The sequence below is a fragment of the Neovison vison genome, chromosome 3 (genome assembly GCF_020171115.1).
Source record: "Neovison vison isolate M4711 chromosome 3, ASM_NN_V1, whole genome shotgun sequence".
NCBI classification, from domain to species: Eukaryota; Metazoa; Chordata; class Mammalia; order Carnivora; family Mustelidae; genus Neogale; species Neogale vison.
Window position 1 is genome coordinate 60,853,789 of NC_058093.1, and position 18,865 is coordinate 60,872,653.

The 18,865-nt window shown below is 37.3% G+C and overlaps 1 protein-coding gene across 1 annotated transcript in view; it reads right to left on the bottom strand.

Moving 5' to 3' along the window:
* Window positions 1-14,958, bottom strand: part of FIGN (fidgetin, microtubule severing factor) — a 126,935-nt gene extending 111,977 nt beyond the window's left edge. The window contains exons 1-2 of the mRNA XM_044242221.1: window positions 14,782-14,958; window positions 13,836-14,005 (exon numbers count right to left, since the gene is read on the bottom strand). Coding sequence (XP_044098156.1) covers window positions 13,836-13,860 — 25 coding nt within the window. The 5' untranslated portion in view covers window positions 13,861-14,005; window positions 14,782-14,958. The remainder of the gene's footprint in view (window positions 1-13,835; window positions 14,006-14,781) is intronic.
* Window positions 14,959-18,865: the final 3,907 nt, after the last annotated feature.

Below are 18,865 nucleotides of genomic sequence, written 5' to 3' on the forward strand. Positions count from 1 at the left end.
AAAGATCTGTATGGATATTTTTATTTAGTTAGCTTAAAACCCCACAACTTCCTGAACGTAAACATGGCAGAATTTTAAGCTATGTCTTTTATTTTTTATTTTTATTATTTATTTATTTATCTATCTGACAGAGAGAGAGTGTGCATGCACAAGCAGGGGGAGAGGCAGAGAGAGAGAGAGGGAGAAGCAGGATCCCCACTGAGCAAGGAGCCAGATGTGGGATTCGATCCCACGACCCTGGGATCATGACCTGAGCCAAAGGCAGACACTTAACCAACTGAGCCACCCAGGCACCCCTAAGCTATGTAGCTATGTCTTTTAAATCTTCCCTTGATTTAGTTTGGTTTTTGGAAAACTACCACTGCAAGAATTTTTAGTTCATAATTGTTACTCTCACTCTCATGGACTTTAACAATTTTAATTTGCTTAGTTTATTGAATGGTTTCCAGAACACCAGTAGAGCTGATTTAACAAAGGAACTAAACATATTATTTTAGTCAACTGCGAAAAAGCTTTTGGTATGTTTCAAAATCTCTCTTTTTCTACCTACAAAGTCCTATCCTTCTATACTACTGAAGCTCTCTGCTGAAGATGCAGTGTTTTCATGCAATTAACTAAGCAACATTCGTCCACTGTAGCTCACTTAATGGCATTTATTTGTCATAATCCAGGTTCAACAATTAGCACTGCAGACATTTCTTCTATATGGAGTGTATGAGATCAACCTAGATTTCAGCATGAAGTGGTAAGATAACATCTAGAACTTTCCAGATCTGGAAAACCCAAATTAAAAGAAAACTAGTGAGCTTCCAGTCAAGGTTATAGGTTGCCTTGGTAAAATTGTGTTTCTAAAAGAATGACAATAGATCCTTTGGGGTTTTTTGTTTGGTTGGCATTTTTTGTTTGTTTGTTTTTTGGGGGGTTTTTTGGGAGGGGGTTATTATTTTTTTTTCTTTCTGATTTCTTTCACAAAGCACGGTGAAAGAGTTCTTTTCTCTGGTACACCCATCTTCAGGATCAAAATACACAAATATAAAATAAAAATTTTGTAAAATACTGCTGACTAACTCACTACCATTTCAACACTGATCAAATTGAGCTTACCTTAGAAAATTTTGCAATGCCATTTGTTTTAACATTAGTGACAGCTTTGAGGAAGAAAATGACCCTTCATAAGCACACAAACCTGACCGGTAGTGCAGAGGAACCACCAGAAGACAAGGTCATTGGGTGTAAACCCTGCTAAATTGCTTACTACCCAGTATTTAGTACAACATAAAGTAACAGTGTCAGACACTATGGAAATATAAAACAAAAATATGCCAATTAAATAAAATGTTAACCAAAGACATTCACAAACTGCAGAATCAAGGAAAGTCTCCTATCAAATGTAGATGAACTAGTTTGCATCTCACATCATAGCACCCTAATACCATGTAGTCCCAAGGAAATCTCTTTTAAGTGCTGCTGGGGCACAGATCTGCACACTGCTTATTTATCAGAGCAAAGACAAAATAGAATGAAATGTCTCAGAAGGTGCTGATTTTCTATGTTCAACCAAGGCTGAATAACCCTATTTTGGCAAGAAGCTGATTTGGAAGTCTCCTGGTCTAGTATTTTATGATTCGGTAGCCTCATTTTTTTTTTTTTTTGGACTGCAAACACACAAGGGAAAAAAAGAAGATGTAGAAAGATTTGAAGCCATTTGTTACTACTTCATAATCAAAACAGGCTATGCAGTTTTGTTCTGTAAGATTTTTCAAGGTATTATTAGAATGTTCTATTTTTATAAAATAAACGCTCTTCTCTCCTGATACATGAAAACTGAATAAATGATGGTGAACTCCTTTCTAGGCATATAATTAATTGTAAAACTATTTTTCAGGATTATGAAGTCTTTCCTTGAAGTCCTTCCTTACATGAAGAATATAGAAATTTCACTTTTTAAAATGAAATATACAAGTTTAATATATCTGTTGTTTAAATATTTTTAAAAGTATCTTCCAATTTTTTTAAGTAAGATTAATAAAAGATTAACCAAGTGATAGTCTCCTATGCTTTTATCAATTCAATTCACCAAATAGTTACTGTACACCTATTACAGGTCTTGCACTGTACAGGCATGTTGAGAAGATTAAAAATAAAAAATGAATTAGATGTGCTCTGATCACAAGAAGTTTACAGGTTCATAAATGAGAAACACAAATGCCTTGCAAGCTACAGTAGAGGAGAGATGAAGGCAAATGATCAAAAGAAGATTTTTTTTTAACAGCGCTTAGGGAATATCAAGTAGATATTGAAATGGATCCCGGTTAGGGTGGTTCAAGGAAGTTTTCACAGATGATGCAACACTAAGTTAGATGTCAAAGTCCTGGTAGGATTTCAACAGGTGAAAAAGAGCATTCCAGGGAGTAAAAAGAGGAGGAATAAAGACTAACTAGACATAAAGCAGAACAAAGATGGAATTGCTTCCCTTTCGATAAAGATCCAAACTTCATACTGAACTGTAATTTATATACATATTCTAAAAGGATTTGAAGGCCCTAACTCTGCTACTGCTTAAATTAATCTGCTTGGCAGTCTATTTATATCTCTTACAGGGAAAAAGCACTGGCTAACTAATACTCATCAACTCTCAAGATAGTAGAATCGCTGACATATTTGCTTGCAACCAATTAGTAAGAATATTTAATGAATGGTTACCATCCCCCTTGAAGGGTTTAACGAAGTGATAAATGGTCCTTGAACTTCCTTCATTGTTTCCAAGACAAATTCTTTAGTTTCTTAAAGAGAAACAAAAAAATCTTTTTCATCAGCCACTGACCACCAGCAAGGTACCAACTTACTCAAGCTTATACTAGTCCATGACCAAGCAGTCACGGATTAAATAGAATTGGAAAAAATCTTTAGAGTCCATTGGATCAACTCTCCTTCTATAAAAAAGTAAAGAGGCTCAAAAAGGTTGAGTGACTTGCCCAGGGTCACAAATACAATAGAGTCTTAGCTTTTGCTGACACTTCTCTTCACCACTTTCACTTTCCTGAGGTACTCCTACTAGGGTGGCGGCAATGTTCTTAAAATTTTTCATAGATTGCTGTTGAACTTTGCCAGATAGTGAACTAACTCTAGTACATATCATCAGTACATTTAAATTCTGAATGGGTATCTCTAATTGTCTTCAAACAGGAATAATATTTTCAAGTAGAGAAAATTTAGGATCTCATGAAATGCATAAAGTTTTGGTTTAGAGACGAGGTTCTTAATCCCAACATTATATCCGATTCATTGGGGGAGCTTAAAAGAAACTGGGCATCCTCTAAACTTCCATTTAACTGGTCTGAGGTAACTTTGGCACATTGCTTGGTTTGTTTTACTTTGGACACTGAAGTACAGCTAGCATGCAGAGTAGACCCCAAATTTCTCATTAAACTTTGCTCAAAGCAAATCAAATCATAAATCTACCTTAATGGTTTGAACTCTAATAGTGGCAACAAATGCATTATTTTCCAAAGAAGCCTTAAAAAAAGATATACCCCAATCCTCAAGAGCTTTTCTTCTGTAACCTCGCTTGTGGTCTAGTCAAATTGAGTATGTTGAGGGAGAAAAAAGAGTTAAAGAGTAACATGAATCATCCTGAAAGGCATGTATAATTTTCACACTTTTTCAAATTAGGAGAAGAAAAGAGGGAGCAATAGCTCTTTTAATTTGTATGATCACAAATCCCATATATTCAAGATTTGATATAGAATGTGTCATTTTTAAAAAGGGGAGTATGATAGCTACATGCTATTTACTGTACACTTCACTAATTCTTAATAAATAATCAGTTTTCTCACATAATTATATTAGGATTTGATTTTTTAAAATTGCCAGTATCATTTTTAGAAACCATCACGTGAAGAGCATCATCACCCTTTGCTTTCCTCAACAACTTCCCTAATTTATTTCCTCCTAACTACTTCCCCATTCCTACAAGTTGTCTTTCACCTGGTGTCCCTGCCAAAAAATGCGTTTATACTTCCTCCCACTACACAGCTCAGTATCCTCTTAATTAATTCAAACTACCTCCTCATGGCGTAAATATCATATTCTAGCAGCTCAAGTGAAATTTGATTTTCCAGATGATCAAATAAGAACCACCCTACAGATAAATACTAAAAAACAAAAAGAGAAACAAAATGAAAACCCAGCTCATCAAAACAGTACTCGGGTATGAGTAAAACTGGGTCCCAGCAGCGGAAAGATGGAGGAGACTGCACGGTTCCCAGCACATCTGCAAACAGCAAGGTAGGTAGAAAACCTTGCTCTCCCTGACCCCAGCACAAGGACACCTGCACAGTTAGCTGTTAGAAATTATAGATGAACACAAAAAAGATACATGTTTAGGTACACATGTGCATTACAATGATACATCAGCAACACCTACCATACGAAAGTTTAGGAATAGTGGCATTTTGTAGAGTAAGGTCGATTCCAGAGAAACAGAATTATATTGGGGTAGAATTGTGGATTTTTGTCCATCGTTATAAGCAAACTATGCCACATGTTGTGTAGTGTTCTCAGTAGGTACTTCTAAAGACAAACAGTACAAAATAGTTTCCCATTAAGGTTTTTTTACTTTGATCTTAAAACAGAATAAAACGACACAAAACTAGAACAAACAAGCAAAACAACCATTAATGAATTGTATGAGTTCACTGAGGACTTATTAAAAGAACAAAGGTATAATAAATATCTTCCAACAGTAGAATTTTTTCCTAATACTTTAAATGCTTAAATGTTATTGATAAAGATTTCACACTCATGTTAAAAAAAAAAAAAAAATCCCCAAAGGAATCCTGCAAATGTGCAGAATTTTTCTTTCTCAAGAGACACTTAGCTCAGTCTCAACATCCACTTCTGTGTAAGAATCTTTAGTGCCACTATCCCACCATCATAACTAAATTCATTTTGATGACTCGTTGATGGGTACTCTTATCATTACATAAAGCCTATTTTTCCAATTAGGGAATCCTTATTCTTAGTACATTCAAAATCCTCCCATAGAAAGAACGAGTACTGTTCATGTAGGTATATAAAATTCCAAAGGTGGTGATATTTTCTCCTTCTAGTTTGTCAGACAAAGATGTAGGTCATACGGGGTCCCAAAGTCTCCATTTGGGTCATATCAGTATTCCCCTCAAAAATGTGGCTTGATCTTCTGAATAATGCAAACGAAAATCCCTCTTTCAAGAATTTTGCACCAATACTGCTGGCATAGGATACTGCGATCCAGGCAGGGGATTAGACCCCCATCTTTTGTAAGTTGGGCCTAAAATTGACTCCAGATTTGTGACTCATGAAGGGAAAGTCAGTTTTAATATAGATATGCTTTAAAAAGTAAAAATGGCTATTATTCTTAACAAGTTACATATTGGATATTATTCTTAAAAATGACTCATAAAATAGCTTTTTAAGTACTTAAAGTCATGAATATGTTCTACTCTTTTACCTTTGCTTGAATGCAATTTTTCATTTTCCAGGAAAGGATATATTTTCTAACTAACCCCGTTAACCTAATTACTCATAAAGAAATACCCAAAATGTCCCTGACATCAGTACCTTCACAAAGAAATGTATCTATGCACATGCACGAGAGCATATTCCATTTAGATAATCAAAACTGTAATTTTTATTTAAAAGATTCCTCTCCATCCATGTAATTCCTAGCAGTAAAATCTATCAAAAGCGCTTAGAGTTTGCAAACACTAAAGCTCTACCTATGTCCTTATTTCCTCATTCACATACTTAAACTCAAAAGTATTAACTCTTAGGCTTAAAAGAATAACAGTATTCTGTTTGTTTAATGGTCTTTGTTTGATCTTAAATGGGGTTTGTAATGAAAATGCTTTCAATCTGAAGGGAACCTTTTATCCTATTCAGAATAATTATCTTGTAAGATTAAAATCACTGAGTCATACCTAATTAAGATTTATAATTTAGCATCATTCAGGTATATGATCTAAGAGAAAGAGTTTACGGTCTTAATTTCAATTTGAAATGGAAAGGGAAAAGTGAATAAAAGGGAAATAAAACAGTTATTTGGGGCATAACAATGCACTGTATTGCCACAGATTTACCCAGATTCCTTGTTTAATCCTTCCCAAGGCCAAACACGTATTGCGAAAAGCTAACACTCTAAAGGCTAGGAGTAAGGTGGGAGAAGGGTTCTGATTTAAATTATACTATAGAATTTCTAGATCAGTTATGGAACACTAAAAAAAATATGCTTGGTGGCTAACCACCTATCAAAATATTACAAATTTATCATGCCTTTGAGGCAAACAATTTCTAAACTGCAGGGTGAATTTATAATTAAATGGGACACTGTTCTAATAGTTATTTTGAAGCCTCCTTCCATTAAAGCACATATCAACTGAGAGAGCAATGCCTTGTTATTACACAGGGCAAAGCTTTCTCTTCTGAGAAGGTCTCATATATAGTATTTCTCTCCACAAAGTCTAACAAGGCATTCAAAATAAGTTCAATTTTTTTTCTTCCTCAGAAATATCTTTAAAGCCCCCCACCTCACCCCAGTCTTGGATTATAGAAAAGAATAGTTACTTTTCCGAGGTCTTTGATATTTCCTTTCCTGGCAGAGTCATCTGATGTGAGAAATACCTCTTGAAAATAAATGGTACAACTTCAAGTGCACTCAGATCCATTACTTGCTGGACATTCCATCGTATCTCAGTTTTGATTTGAAAAGGCCGCTTGACTTCAAAATTTAGTTTTAGGTATCTCGATATGATGCTTGATCTCATTGAGAAGTATCTTGGGAAGCAAGAGTGTAAACGTTTGGTCCACCCCTGGACACAGAATGTTCAAGCCCAAGGAGAAAGGAATCCTACCTGCTGACTATATTATTCAAGGGAAAAGGGGGCTATTTCAACCCAGGTTCAGAAACCAAGTTCACAATTTGAATATAACATACTACAGTTAATGTTCCTGCATGAAGGAGTCACTGTGCCCCTTTAACACAGCTGTCACCATGTGTTTATGGAGCCACGATGCCACTTTCTAATGTCAAAATATCAATGCTGCTACTCTTATAACAAGGTAATTACTTTTGCGTTGGCCCCTTGTGTCTGAATGGCACTCAGTGAGCTGTGCTTTTATTTTTGACTGGTTGGGATTTTCTACATGTTTAGAGGATTTCGGATTCTACCTTAGAGAAATACTTATTTACCGTGGGCTTGACACTCAGGTGGGGTGGTGGTGGTACCTAGCAACGGAGAAACTTCCAGGCTCTTCCTGCACACCTTACTAAAATCCACCCCAGTCATTCTGAGCCTGTGAGCACATATTTAAGTATGTACCTGCCTGCGAGCAATGACAAAACACAGGGCTCCTTTTAAGAATCTCTGTACAGGAATTCATGGGCTACATGGAGCACCCATCAGGCAAAGGGCAACATGAGATAAAGGCAAATATTTCTGTCACACTAATTTCATGTGCAGAAAGAGCAGAAGATACCTAATGGTCCATTTACCATTGATTCTCTCACTCAGTGACCATCAGTGTTTCTTTGGGCAGAGGCACAGGGAACAACTGTGGGAGAGTCAGTCCCTTAAGCAGGAAACCCAGTGACTTGCACCGAGCAGGCCCTCAATGATAAAGTTTGTGGGTTCTGAAGGCAGGGCTAGCTTCATTGCCCCGTGACCTGCACACACCCTCAGGGTCCCCCACACAAGGGCCCTGTGTTTGGTTTACTGCTCTGCTGTGGCTGTCTCGAATTTTTAATAAGTTTTGAACAAGGTGCCCCACACTTTATTTTTTGCACCAAGCCCCAGAAATTACGTGGCCAGCCCTGGGTGAAGGTGACAGTGCGTGTTGATGGTACAGATAATAAATCAAAAGAATAGCCAAAAGTTTACAGTTACATCTGGAAACCCATGGCTTCACGTTACACTACTTTTAAAATTTTATTTTGAAGGTTACTATTTCCATGAATAATACCTCCTCAGGAACCAAAGCAGGAAAGTAGAAGTCATTCATTCTCAGATGAGTTCACTATGGCATTTAATCAACTGTCAGTTGCTTAAAAAGCATCCAATTGACATAAGGCAAACATTACTTGAATCTGGGAAAAAAGAAAGACTTTTTTTTTTTTTTTTGGTAGATGAAGAAAATGCAGTTTCTGTTCTCTTGCCAGCAATATATACACAAGTGGAGTGGAGTAAATACATTCATTACCAGCAAAAATCAAAACTCAAGAGAGGAACTGAGTAAAGTTGTTTTTGATACTAAGAAAACATTTTACCGGTATTTTACATTATATATTTTGCCATAAGAAAATCTTTTTTGTAAGCTATAATATTGCTGATAAACTTTTTATAAAAGCCACTCTTGACCGAAAATGAGAACAGAAGTCTAATAAGAAGCAAATGTTCCAATGCTATAAAAAAAATACTTTCTAAAAGAAAGATTTTCCCCACATAAAAATATGAATACTTAAGCTAGGTCACAGGGTTAAAAAAAAAAAAAAAAACTTTAACCTTGGGCCTCCACAGAATAAACCACACGTACAACTTTTTAAATGCATTGGTCTCTAAAGTAATTGGAAGAGTAATAGTATAAATGTTCTCTGAAAGTCACAATGCCTCAAATATAAGCAAACATAGCCATTTGTACATATATTTAACATAAAGACTTCTGATCTGAAATTCTCCTTTGAATTTCCTGTGTCTAATACCCGGAGACAACAGCCCACCATATGCAATGTTAAGAAGTGTCAATACTCAAGTAACAAGACAACAAACAGATTTGTTGCATAAAATATGTAAATATTATTAACAGGAAGTGCCATGTGATAGCTGATGTTTGGTTGGTTTCTGATCATCTATCTTTTCTGCCGCCTCAGTCTCCCTCCTAAGGCTCCCATCAACAGGTAGCAGAAGCATGTGCCGTGCTGAGGCAGAGTCCTGAGCAGGCATCCGTGGGGCTGCCCGAAGGAAACAGTGGGCTTCTGATTTGCTGCAAACTTATCAGTACAATTTATTTTCACTGTATTCTTGCCTACTCCTTATTTCCACTATCTGCATTTCTTGGAGGGAGCATCTTTCAAGTAAAATTGCCATTTGAATGATAAGACCAAAAACCCCCACAGATCAGTAATCAGCAATCATGTCCAAGAAGCTATGCTTGAAATTTCTACCATAAGTTAAGTGAAAAAGTTAATGATACAAATTCACGTTTAGAAGAAAAGGAAGAAAATTACAAATTCCAACCATGATTTAAAGCACTTGCTAAATAAGCATTTGTTTTCAGTTTTTGAAAAGTGTTCATTTTTTATAGACAAAAAAATTTAGCTATAATTGTGTTTGTGTATGTGAGAGAGAGAGAGTTAATTGAAGATGAAATCATTTTTGGACTTGTAGAAGTACCCCAAATAATTTCTTAGTTCAACTGATTTTAATGAAACATTAGCCCTTATATGCCCCCCAAAGAAAGAGACAATTATAAGATTTTTTTTTAATTGAAGGAAAAAAATTGCATTCCTTTCTGTGCCATTTGTTTATTCTGGCTTTTCAATGACTTGAGATAAAAAAGCAGATATGCTGATTAATCAAGTCTTATCGATCAGTAGCATATGTCAATATTTCACACAAATGTCTATAGAACAATTTCTCCCAATCAAAAATTTATAAATCAGTTTAAATTCCTGGTAATTAAATTTTAGCACCACTACAATAAATGTGGTACTTTATAAAAGTAGTATGCAAAATGTGTACCTAAGAATATACTGATAAAAGGCAAAACAGCAAACATTTCTATTAAGCAAGATTCTAAGAACAAACTGAAAAGTACAAATCATAAAAGCCTGCAATTGTTTCAAATACACCTAGCAATTCTGCTGATTTCAGACTATTAAAACTGATTACTTAATTAGGCAATCATTCAAGGCATCTAAACATTCACAGACAAAAATAGGGAGTCATTAGCAGAGCCGTCTTCACCTTGAGATGAAAATTCTGAAAAATGTTGCAGACACATAAACTTTCGGGAGTCTGTCCCCATGCATGAGCTAAGCAAAATATTAAAATCTAAAAGGTAACAAGCAAAGCTAAGGAGAAAAAGAATTTACCTCTAGTGATATCACTCATTTGTCTTTTCAAGTAGCTAATACCTTAAACAATCTTAGAAATGTCAAGTTATAACACAGATATTCTCTATCAATTCTTGGAAGTACTACTTTTCTCCACGGTGGTCATACTCTTATACTATCTGAAAGTAATTAATAAAATTTCTGCTCTCTTATATGTCTATCAGAAGTACCTGACTACAAACAGGTTTTCAAAGTTCCTACCTAACATGAATAAAAACAACAAAAAGATTTTCTATTCATGGAAAACAAAACAAAACAAAACAAACAAACAAACAAAAAAACCCCACAACTGAGTACTGGAACCTCAGCTACTCCAGTAGTTCTTTAATGTAACTAAAGAAAAAAAAATAATAATCTCTGTTTTCACTCAGTAGATACCAGAGATAATTTCAAGAATATCACTGATTCAGTATAGTCAGGAAAAAGAAAATATTCTGTCCCCCCTCCCCAAAAAAATGGTTCCTGAAATAATTCTGAGGAGACCCTATAAACTGTCTTTTTTAAGAGAAGAGAAAAAGCAAGTCAACTCACACATACAGCTTCCAAACAGAAGTCTTACTCTCTTCCAGGAAAACAACAATGAGATTTTATTACCCTACTATGATTCTTTCATTTTGGACATGATTAATTAGCAAGTATTACACCTCCCAAAACTCTCAGCCTAGAGTCTATCAGCCTAGTTGCTGAGAGATCCATATGAAAGAGCAAGGAGCCAACAGCAGTATAAGACAAGTATCCAGAAACTATTTCAAAGGAACACCTCTCCTATCTTTGCCTCCCAAACTGAAGCAGGCTGCTTTTAACTGCTTTCACAAAAAAATTTTTCTTAATTGGTTACTTTCTTAAAAATACCTTTTAAAATTTGAATAATGCATGCAACATATGCCGTATTCAAGAATACATGGCATGGTTTATTTGTTACCTACCTATATTTTCAGGCTGGAATTCCAAAAGACTTGAGTGAGTCCATGTGGTTTACACTGATAACCATCTACATGCACAATTAATAAACAATAAAGATGATGTGAGCAAGCATGTTTGGGGAAATGGCTTTTACAGAAAAACTGTTTCTTTCCCAAAGAAAAACTAACATGTCACACATAAAATAATGAGAGGAAACAGGAATAAAGAACTAAAAGAGAGGATGAAAGAAGAGGGCAACTCTAAAATTTGAATGAATGAAAACTCTGATTCCCCGCATATTGTTCCAAAACACCCTCTCCAAATAATTTTCCCTTTAAAACGATCTATTTTCAAAATGTCCATGTGAACCAAGAAGCCAGCTATAACTGAACATACTATAAATACATATTTAACAACCATCAGTTTATAAAGGCTAGGGTTTCCTCTTCAACCTTTCAACTCTTATGTCCAAAAAACTTCACACATAGTACAGTACTAATAAATAGATCTTGTTGGTTCCAGGAAACATTTTTTTTTAATCTATTCTGGTCATAATATCCTTGCTTTTTTTCTGTTGTATTAAATTTAGGATCAAAAACATCAAAGCAGCTTCCACCTCGGACCTAACTTTTAGAGAATCAATGTGACAAGGCAGTCCCTGATAGATGTTTCTCTTGATAAACGACTTGTTCAAAAGAGACATTGTAGCTTTCATTTCCTGACCACAACACACTTTTAATTTGCAACAGCAGAGCTGCCAGAGTGAGAGCACTTGCCCACTTTCCAGCCTTTTAGGTTTGTAGTTCTGATTCCTTTAGGCCACGCGTTTGAGACAAACAAAATCTAAAAATAATCAGAGTGATAGAATTACAGAATAGGAACCATTAATGCTATTTTATACATATACACTAGTGTCTAATATATATATATATATATGACTACAAATATAAATATATATATATAAACTTTTCCTCCCCAGAATTCTAGTGTGTGATAAGGCTCCTAAGTGACCGTCATTTGCACAACAAGCATTTAAACACAGAGAAATAAATTATGTGACTATTATTTAATAGTAAGCAGAGACAGAGGAGGGGGCAATTTACACACTTAAATCTGCTGTTAAATGTCATGAATTATATGATTGCCTACCCCAACGTGTTTTTTACATATTATTGCAATGATTATTATTACTACTACCTAGAAATCACATTTAAGTATCAATACGGTGAACAGTCAAACCATCCAATTTCTGCTCTCAGCACATTGTCCGAGCTCCGATTTAAAATTTATAAATGTAATATCCTCCTCATCACAGGCAGCAGCCCAATCTGCTCTGAATATATATTACAGCTTTAACATCACAGAGGGAAATCGCCCATCTGGCAATCCCATTCGCTCCAACAGCTCCGGGGGAAAAAAAGCTGTGCTCTCTCCTCCTTAAAACATTTCTCAGGGCAAATTATGTGCATCTAAAATAAACAGTCTTCTTATTGATCGCTTCAAAGTCAACAAGTTCCAAATGCAAAATTCAAATCCTTTTCTATCGTGTGAGAGCAGTGTGTGTTTAGCTCAATAGTCAGCAGAGTCCAACCAAAAGTGTGTGTCGCGCAACGGCTCCAGTAGTGCCTTTCCTTGTATTCACATTTGTGTTATGAGAGAGCAGTAACCACGGCCACATTACAGACCCCTGGCAGCTTTGCCCCAATGCTATTTCTTTCTTTCACATTCTCCCTTTCCCTCTCTCTCTTTCCAGGGTGAATGCATGGTGGTAGGGTAAATGTACCCCCAAAAAACAAAACAAAACAAACAAACAAACAAAAAACCCACACACACAAACAACAACAACAAAAACCCAAACCAGTATAAAGTGGATATATCCTGTGGTTATGCAAAATACTTTTAACATCTTTTTGTTGTTGTTCCCTCTTAGTCTTAATTGAATATCACAAAGTATACACAGGGCTCTGTCACAAGAGCTATTGAAAACCCCCTCTCACTCCATTTATCTGACCTTTTTTTTTTTTTTTTTTGTGAAGAAAGAGGAAAGAGCGATTTCAAACAAAGTCAATTTCAGTGCTTGATTATTTAATTCTGTCACAGGTTAAAAGTAAAAAGCGCTGACAGGCAGACAAGTGAATGGCAAGGAAAAAAAAAACCTACCACTGTTTCTTAAAAGGCATTAAAGACTTAAAGCAATCAAAATATATATTTTTTTATTTTTATGTAAAAGACATCCTTTCGCTCACTCACCCAAAAAAACACACTCAGAAGAACTGATTACTCCACAAAGTGTAATCATCCAGAGAGCAGACAGTCAAATTACATTAATAGGTTGAGAAAAAAAAAATTTTCATCCAATTTTGTGTGTGTACATACATATATATATATACTTTCATTAATAAGCAGTCTTTCCCCACACTCCCGCCCTCTCCCCTCTCCACCCAGCCTCCTCCCCAAAAAACCCCACACTGAGTTTAACTAATTTACATACCATTCGACTTCAGTGGTTATATAGTGCATTACTAGTAACATGCAACTTTGGGATTACCGCTAAAACAGACAAAAGTGGACTCCAGTAATCTATTAATCAAAACTGAAATATAAACAAGTGATAGCAAAAGCAAACAAGCATTTTGACAGATTAAAATATACATATATATATTTAAAGGAATTATATATCATGAGCGTCTGCTTCCCAAGGAGAGTCTTCAATGGTTTTTATCATGCTATTTAATTTGTCTTTCCTATTTAGATGCAAAGGAAGTAAATTCCAAAACTGACATACCATAAACACTGGTGCTACTGATCATTTCTTGCTGGCAGCACAAAAAGCTGAATTGGATTTCTCACAAGCAGGAATTCCAAAGGTTGCTTTTCATTAAAGCCACTTTTCCTCTCAGCTATCAAATGTCACTGCCTTGAAACGTGGGCCCTTTCGTCAGGTATTCATTTAACCTACATGCATATAATTAAGGGGGAAAGCAACATCAACAAAAAGGGGATCTCAGATCACAGGAGAAGAAAGAAAGGAAAAAAAGCACATGACCAGGAATGCAAGTCCATGTCAATTTCACTCACTCCCATTGAAACTAACAAGAGCTCCGGGGAGGACGGTAATAGGATCAGTGGATTGTATATACCATTAAATTATACATCTTTCTCTCCCGTTCCTTGCCAACAATACGCCCACCACGCTGTACCCCCTCCAAGATGATGTGCTTACATTTTTCTGCAACCGATCTTCTGACATTTTCACGTTCCCCCAGCCACGAGACTGTAATTTAACCTCAACTTTTTGTGTGTGCAAGATTCTTATTTACACTTCTTATTTACTTAGAAGTTAGTTCCCGAAGAAAGTCTAGCCCCACCCTATGTCTCCGCTTTCTTATTTTTTTTATTTTTGAAGTAAAAAGATAGTAATAAGTTAAGCTCAATATAGCGGAAAACGAGATTCTTGCTATCGCGAACTCTTAATCCAATACTATTGTTACAATGATTAAGCAGCAAAAATATGCATTATAATGTTTCAGGGCTACTTTGTACAGAAAAATTAGACAGCAGGTTGGCGTACAGAATAGAAGCGAATGCAAATTAAATTTAATGTTTACGGCACTACTGGAAGATCTCTTTTTATTACGGGTCTTGCATTTGTTTATATTCTTAAGAAATAAAACAAATAGAAACAAAAACAAATTTAAACAGATGGTAGAAAACTACGAAGCTCCTCTTACCTGAACGCGCGGAGCGAAAACCCGATAGGTTAGCGTAGCATCGATCCGACGTGTTTGCTGATGAATGGAAGCTAGGGTTAAGTGAAGGTGCCTATGATTTGAAATCATTCCAAGTTTTTGAAGGGAAGACGGACTGCAGCCTCTGCCATGTTGGAATTTCAAACCCAAAACAGCTGCTTGGAAGGAGCCAGCATGCCAGAGGCTGGGCGCAGGCGCAGAGCGCCGCCGAGCCAAATTCAAATCACTTTCACACTAAGAGCCAAAGATCAGTTTTCAAAGGAGAGAGGGAGAAAGAGACGGAGGCTGCGGAGAGGGAGAGAAGACGGGAGGCAGTGGCGAGAGGCGGGCAGTGGAGAGAGACGGGCAGCGGGAGGACCGGGAGGGAGAGGGAGAGACGCACGGAGCCCGCGGAGCTGGAGGGGGAGAAAGGGAGGCGGGAGGCGAGCGGGCGAGCGAGCGAGAGACGCGCCAGAGATTCATGGGCAGGGAGGGCTCAATGGCCGCGCCGCGCTGGCCGGCCAGCCGCTCGGGTCATGTTACACGGCCGGGGCCGCGGCGGCCGCCCAGCCTTGCCGACGCGCTCACGCGGCCCGGAGGGGGCCCCGAGGTCATGATTACGCGCGCAGGGACCCGGAGCTCTCCCTGCCCGCACTCCCGGGCGGCCCAGCCTGGGGAAAGGGGAGCAATGCCTTGGGGTGGAGGGGGGAAGTCGTGGGGGGAGGGAAGGGGCCTTTCTTTCCCACGCGTGACCAGCCGGCCCACTGCGCGCCCCAGCCAGCCTGGGAGGGCCCGGGACAGGGCTGCGCGGCTCTGGCGCCCGCGGGCCCCTCCCTGCGGGCTCCCGGCCCTCTCGACAGCTGCGGCCAGTCCACCCTTCCCCACCCCCCAAGACTCCGCACACTGGACAGGATCTGGCCCCGAGAAGCCAGGACCTCACCCGCACTCTCCCCTGGGCCCCCAGCACCAGCCAGAAAACGACTTTATCTGCTAAGAAGAGGCAACTTCGGGGGGGAAATCCAAATTAAGCCGGTTCGCCTCCCCTGCCTCCTTGTGAATAAATAAAATCATAAGTGTCTAGGTGTGCGGTCCACTCTCGCGCTTCCCTGGTTCCCCTCCCTACCTCCCCCAGGCGGCTTGGGCCGGGGAAAGCAGCGCCTGGAGGCCCCCGGTGCGGGCTGCTGGTGCGCCAGCATAGACGTTAGCCTCATGCTTTCCCAACCCCCTTCTATGGAGCAAGCCGGGGACCCAGGAGTGGGAAGAGAGTAGGGGCTTTGTGGTGCTGGGAGCGGAGGAAGAATGAAATGTGCAGTTGAGTGTGTTGCTCGCATCCCAGGGAGCAATGCAGTGCTGATTGTCTGTTGCTGAGATAGCCTTTTGTTCGGAACATAAGGTTTAAGAAACACACACACGTTTTCTGGGGTCTCTTGTTAGATGTAAATGTGCTGCATCCAGACGCTTACTATGCAGTGTAAGCTCAGTTGGTTTACTAATCACCCCGCCCCACCCCCAAACAACCAGGATCATTTGAATGGGAACCTCATTCAGACTTCTAGGCTGTGAGGATTGCCTTCAACCTATTTCATTCTAGACTAGCCAACCATCCAACTGAGATAATAAAGCAAACAATAACATTTGATCATGATGTCTACGAGATAATGTGCTCGGCAAAGTTCTTTAGGAATTGTAATGAGCAAGAGAGTGAGTGAGGTAATAAATTTCTCTTCGTTTTCATTAAATATGACTTTAATAGATAAATGGTAAGTTTATACTTTGGCCTGGTGGACATCCAGTCCGCTCCATTTCAACTAAGCTAAGAATGAAAGATGCAAATTATATATTCCACCAGGAGCCCATGAAGCTGAGAATGTTACCTTTGAAGGTTGGGAAGGAAAATAGACTTGTTTAGTACTGACCCTCCTCATAACGGAAGCATTTCTTCCTGCTTCTCTGCTATAGATTTAATAGACTAAATTGCAGCTCTCCAGATGATGAAATGCAGCTTTTAAAAGATGCCACATATATACTTTGAAATTAATTTCATTCTCCTTTCATGATTTTCTTACCTGTGAATGGATAGCCATTGAACAGAAGCATTTAGCTAACACAATGAGGAAGAAAAATTATTTTAGTTAAATCTAAGCAGATGACAGAATTTAAAAGACAAAACAAAGTGATTCAAGATCTTGCCAAATATTTCTAAAGAATGAGATTTCTATGTGGAATGGATTTGACCTTTCTGTGCATTTTTTTAAACCAGGCTTCAAAATAAAACAGAAGAACTTTATTCTGATGTAACAGAGAACACTGAAGCCCCTTTAGTTATGTTTTACAAGATAGCTTTGAAAACGATATTATGAGAAGTTGCCCATTGGATTTCACCACAAAGAAATAAGTGTGGAAAAATATCTATGGGTCACTGTTGGATTGAGTACAGATGAATTAAAAAACAACAACTGTGAAGAACTTAAAATTTCAGTTATTGCCCATTTGGAGAATGACGACGAGAAGTCCTCTGGACACACAGCAGATGCTCTGTGCAATTCAAGCAAAGTGGCTCTGTCCTTGTTTGTTAAAAAAAGTTCAAAGCTCATCAGCCTTTAACACTAAATTCCTCATATTGAATTTACAGTTTCTTATGTAAACCAAAATGTCAAATAAAATATATATGATAGAATATTCACTGAGTTAAAAAAATGTTATGTATGTATATATGTGTATATATATGTATATATATTCATTATCAACTTAAATTCATTTTCAATATCTAAAACAAAGTAAGCACTACTTTTAAAAAGGGGCAGGAAAAAGTGTGGTTAGCAGGAGTTTATTAATAGGTAAGTAGTACCTTTTCCAACTCCTTTGTATATTCATTTGAAATACAGACTATAGAATTTGTCATTCAACATATAAATGAATATAATTAACTTTGGAATCAAAGAAAAGCAAGCTATTCAAAAGAACACTCCGTGTATTTACACAGCATTTCAAAACTGTCCAAAATTACATATACTCCAGGAAAAAATGTTTACATAATAAAATATATATTATGCGATTTGCATCACTAATAAGATCCATTATGGAGTTTGTCACCCCACTATTTCTACCTTTCTTTTTTTTAAGTATGGATAAAGGTTGCTTTTCTCCAATTACTTTTTTTGCAAAGGAAGATGAAATTTGACTTTTTCCCCCAAAGATGCATTCTTTGTAAAATTAGCACAATATTTATGGTTTTTGTTGTTTTAACAAAACCAGCTTTAATGATGTGATATGATTAACATTATAATAGTCACCATATTCTAGCCACATTTATTTTTAAAACTTTTATTCAAAAGAAATGTTTCTGGTCGTAACTGACATCCATCTCTACAATGTTCTTTATGAAACTCTTCTTGTGATGACACGAAGAGGAGAAATTGAGTCTTTAAAGAAAATGCACTGGCTAATCAAGAAAACACTTAATTCAGTGAAAAACTGATCAGGCTAGTTTTTTCCCACTGCTGTAAGCCCGATGTTTCTTTCTTTCTTTTTTTAATTTTAATTTGTTTTTAATGTAGAAAGGGCAAATATAATGAATTTCTAACACATAGTGTATTCTGATGTGGGCTTTGTAAGAAAACTAAAGAAAAATAAGCATCACTATTCTTTTTTTCCTTCAGGAAGAGTGTGTGTGTGTGTGTGTGTGTGTGTACACTACACACATGCGCACATGTTCCTCTCAAGCTAATTCAGGGAGGAAAGTTTCTTCTACTTTTGTGTTCTTATTCTCAGGACACATATAAGCAACAACAATTAAAGTAAACGGTAAGGAAATAAGCAAGGTGATAGAAAATGCGATTGTGCAGATGACCATATTCTTGTCTGCCTGGACTAAGGGTAATTTGGCCCAGGTTAGACACAGAGATGTATACATAGGTGATGGGAGAAGAAAAGAGAAGGACAAGATGGGAGTAGATAGAGAGCACTAAAAACATAAGAAGATGAGGGTAACAAGATGTTTTAAAGACAAAAATAAGTTTGGGGTGCTATAATGTTGAGTTTCTCATGAAATACGAAACACAATTCAATTTAATTGATAAATTCTGCT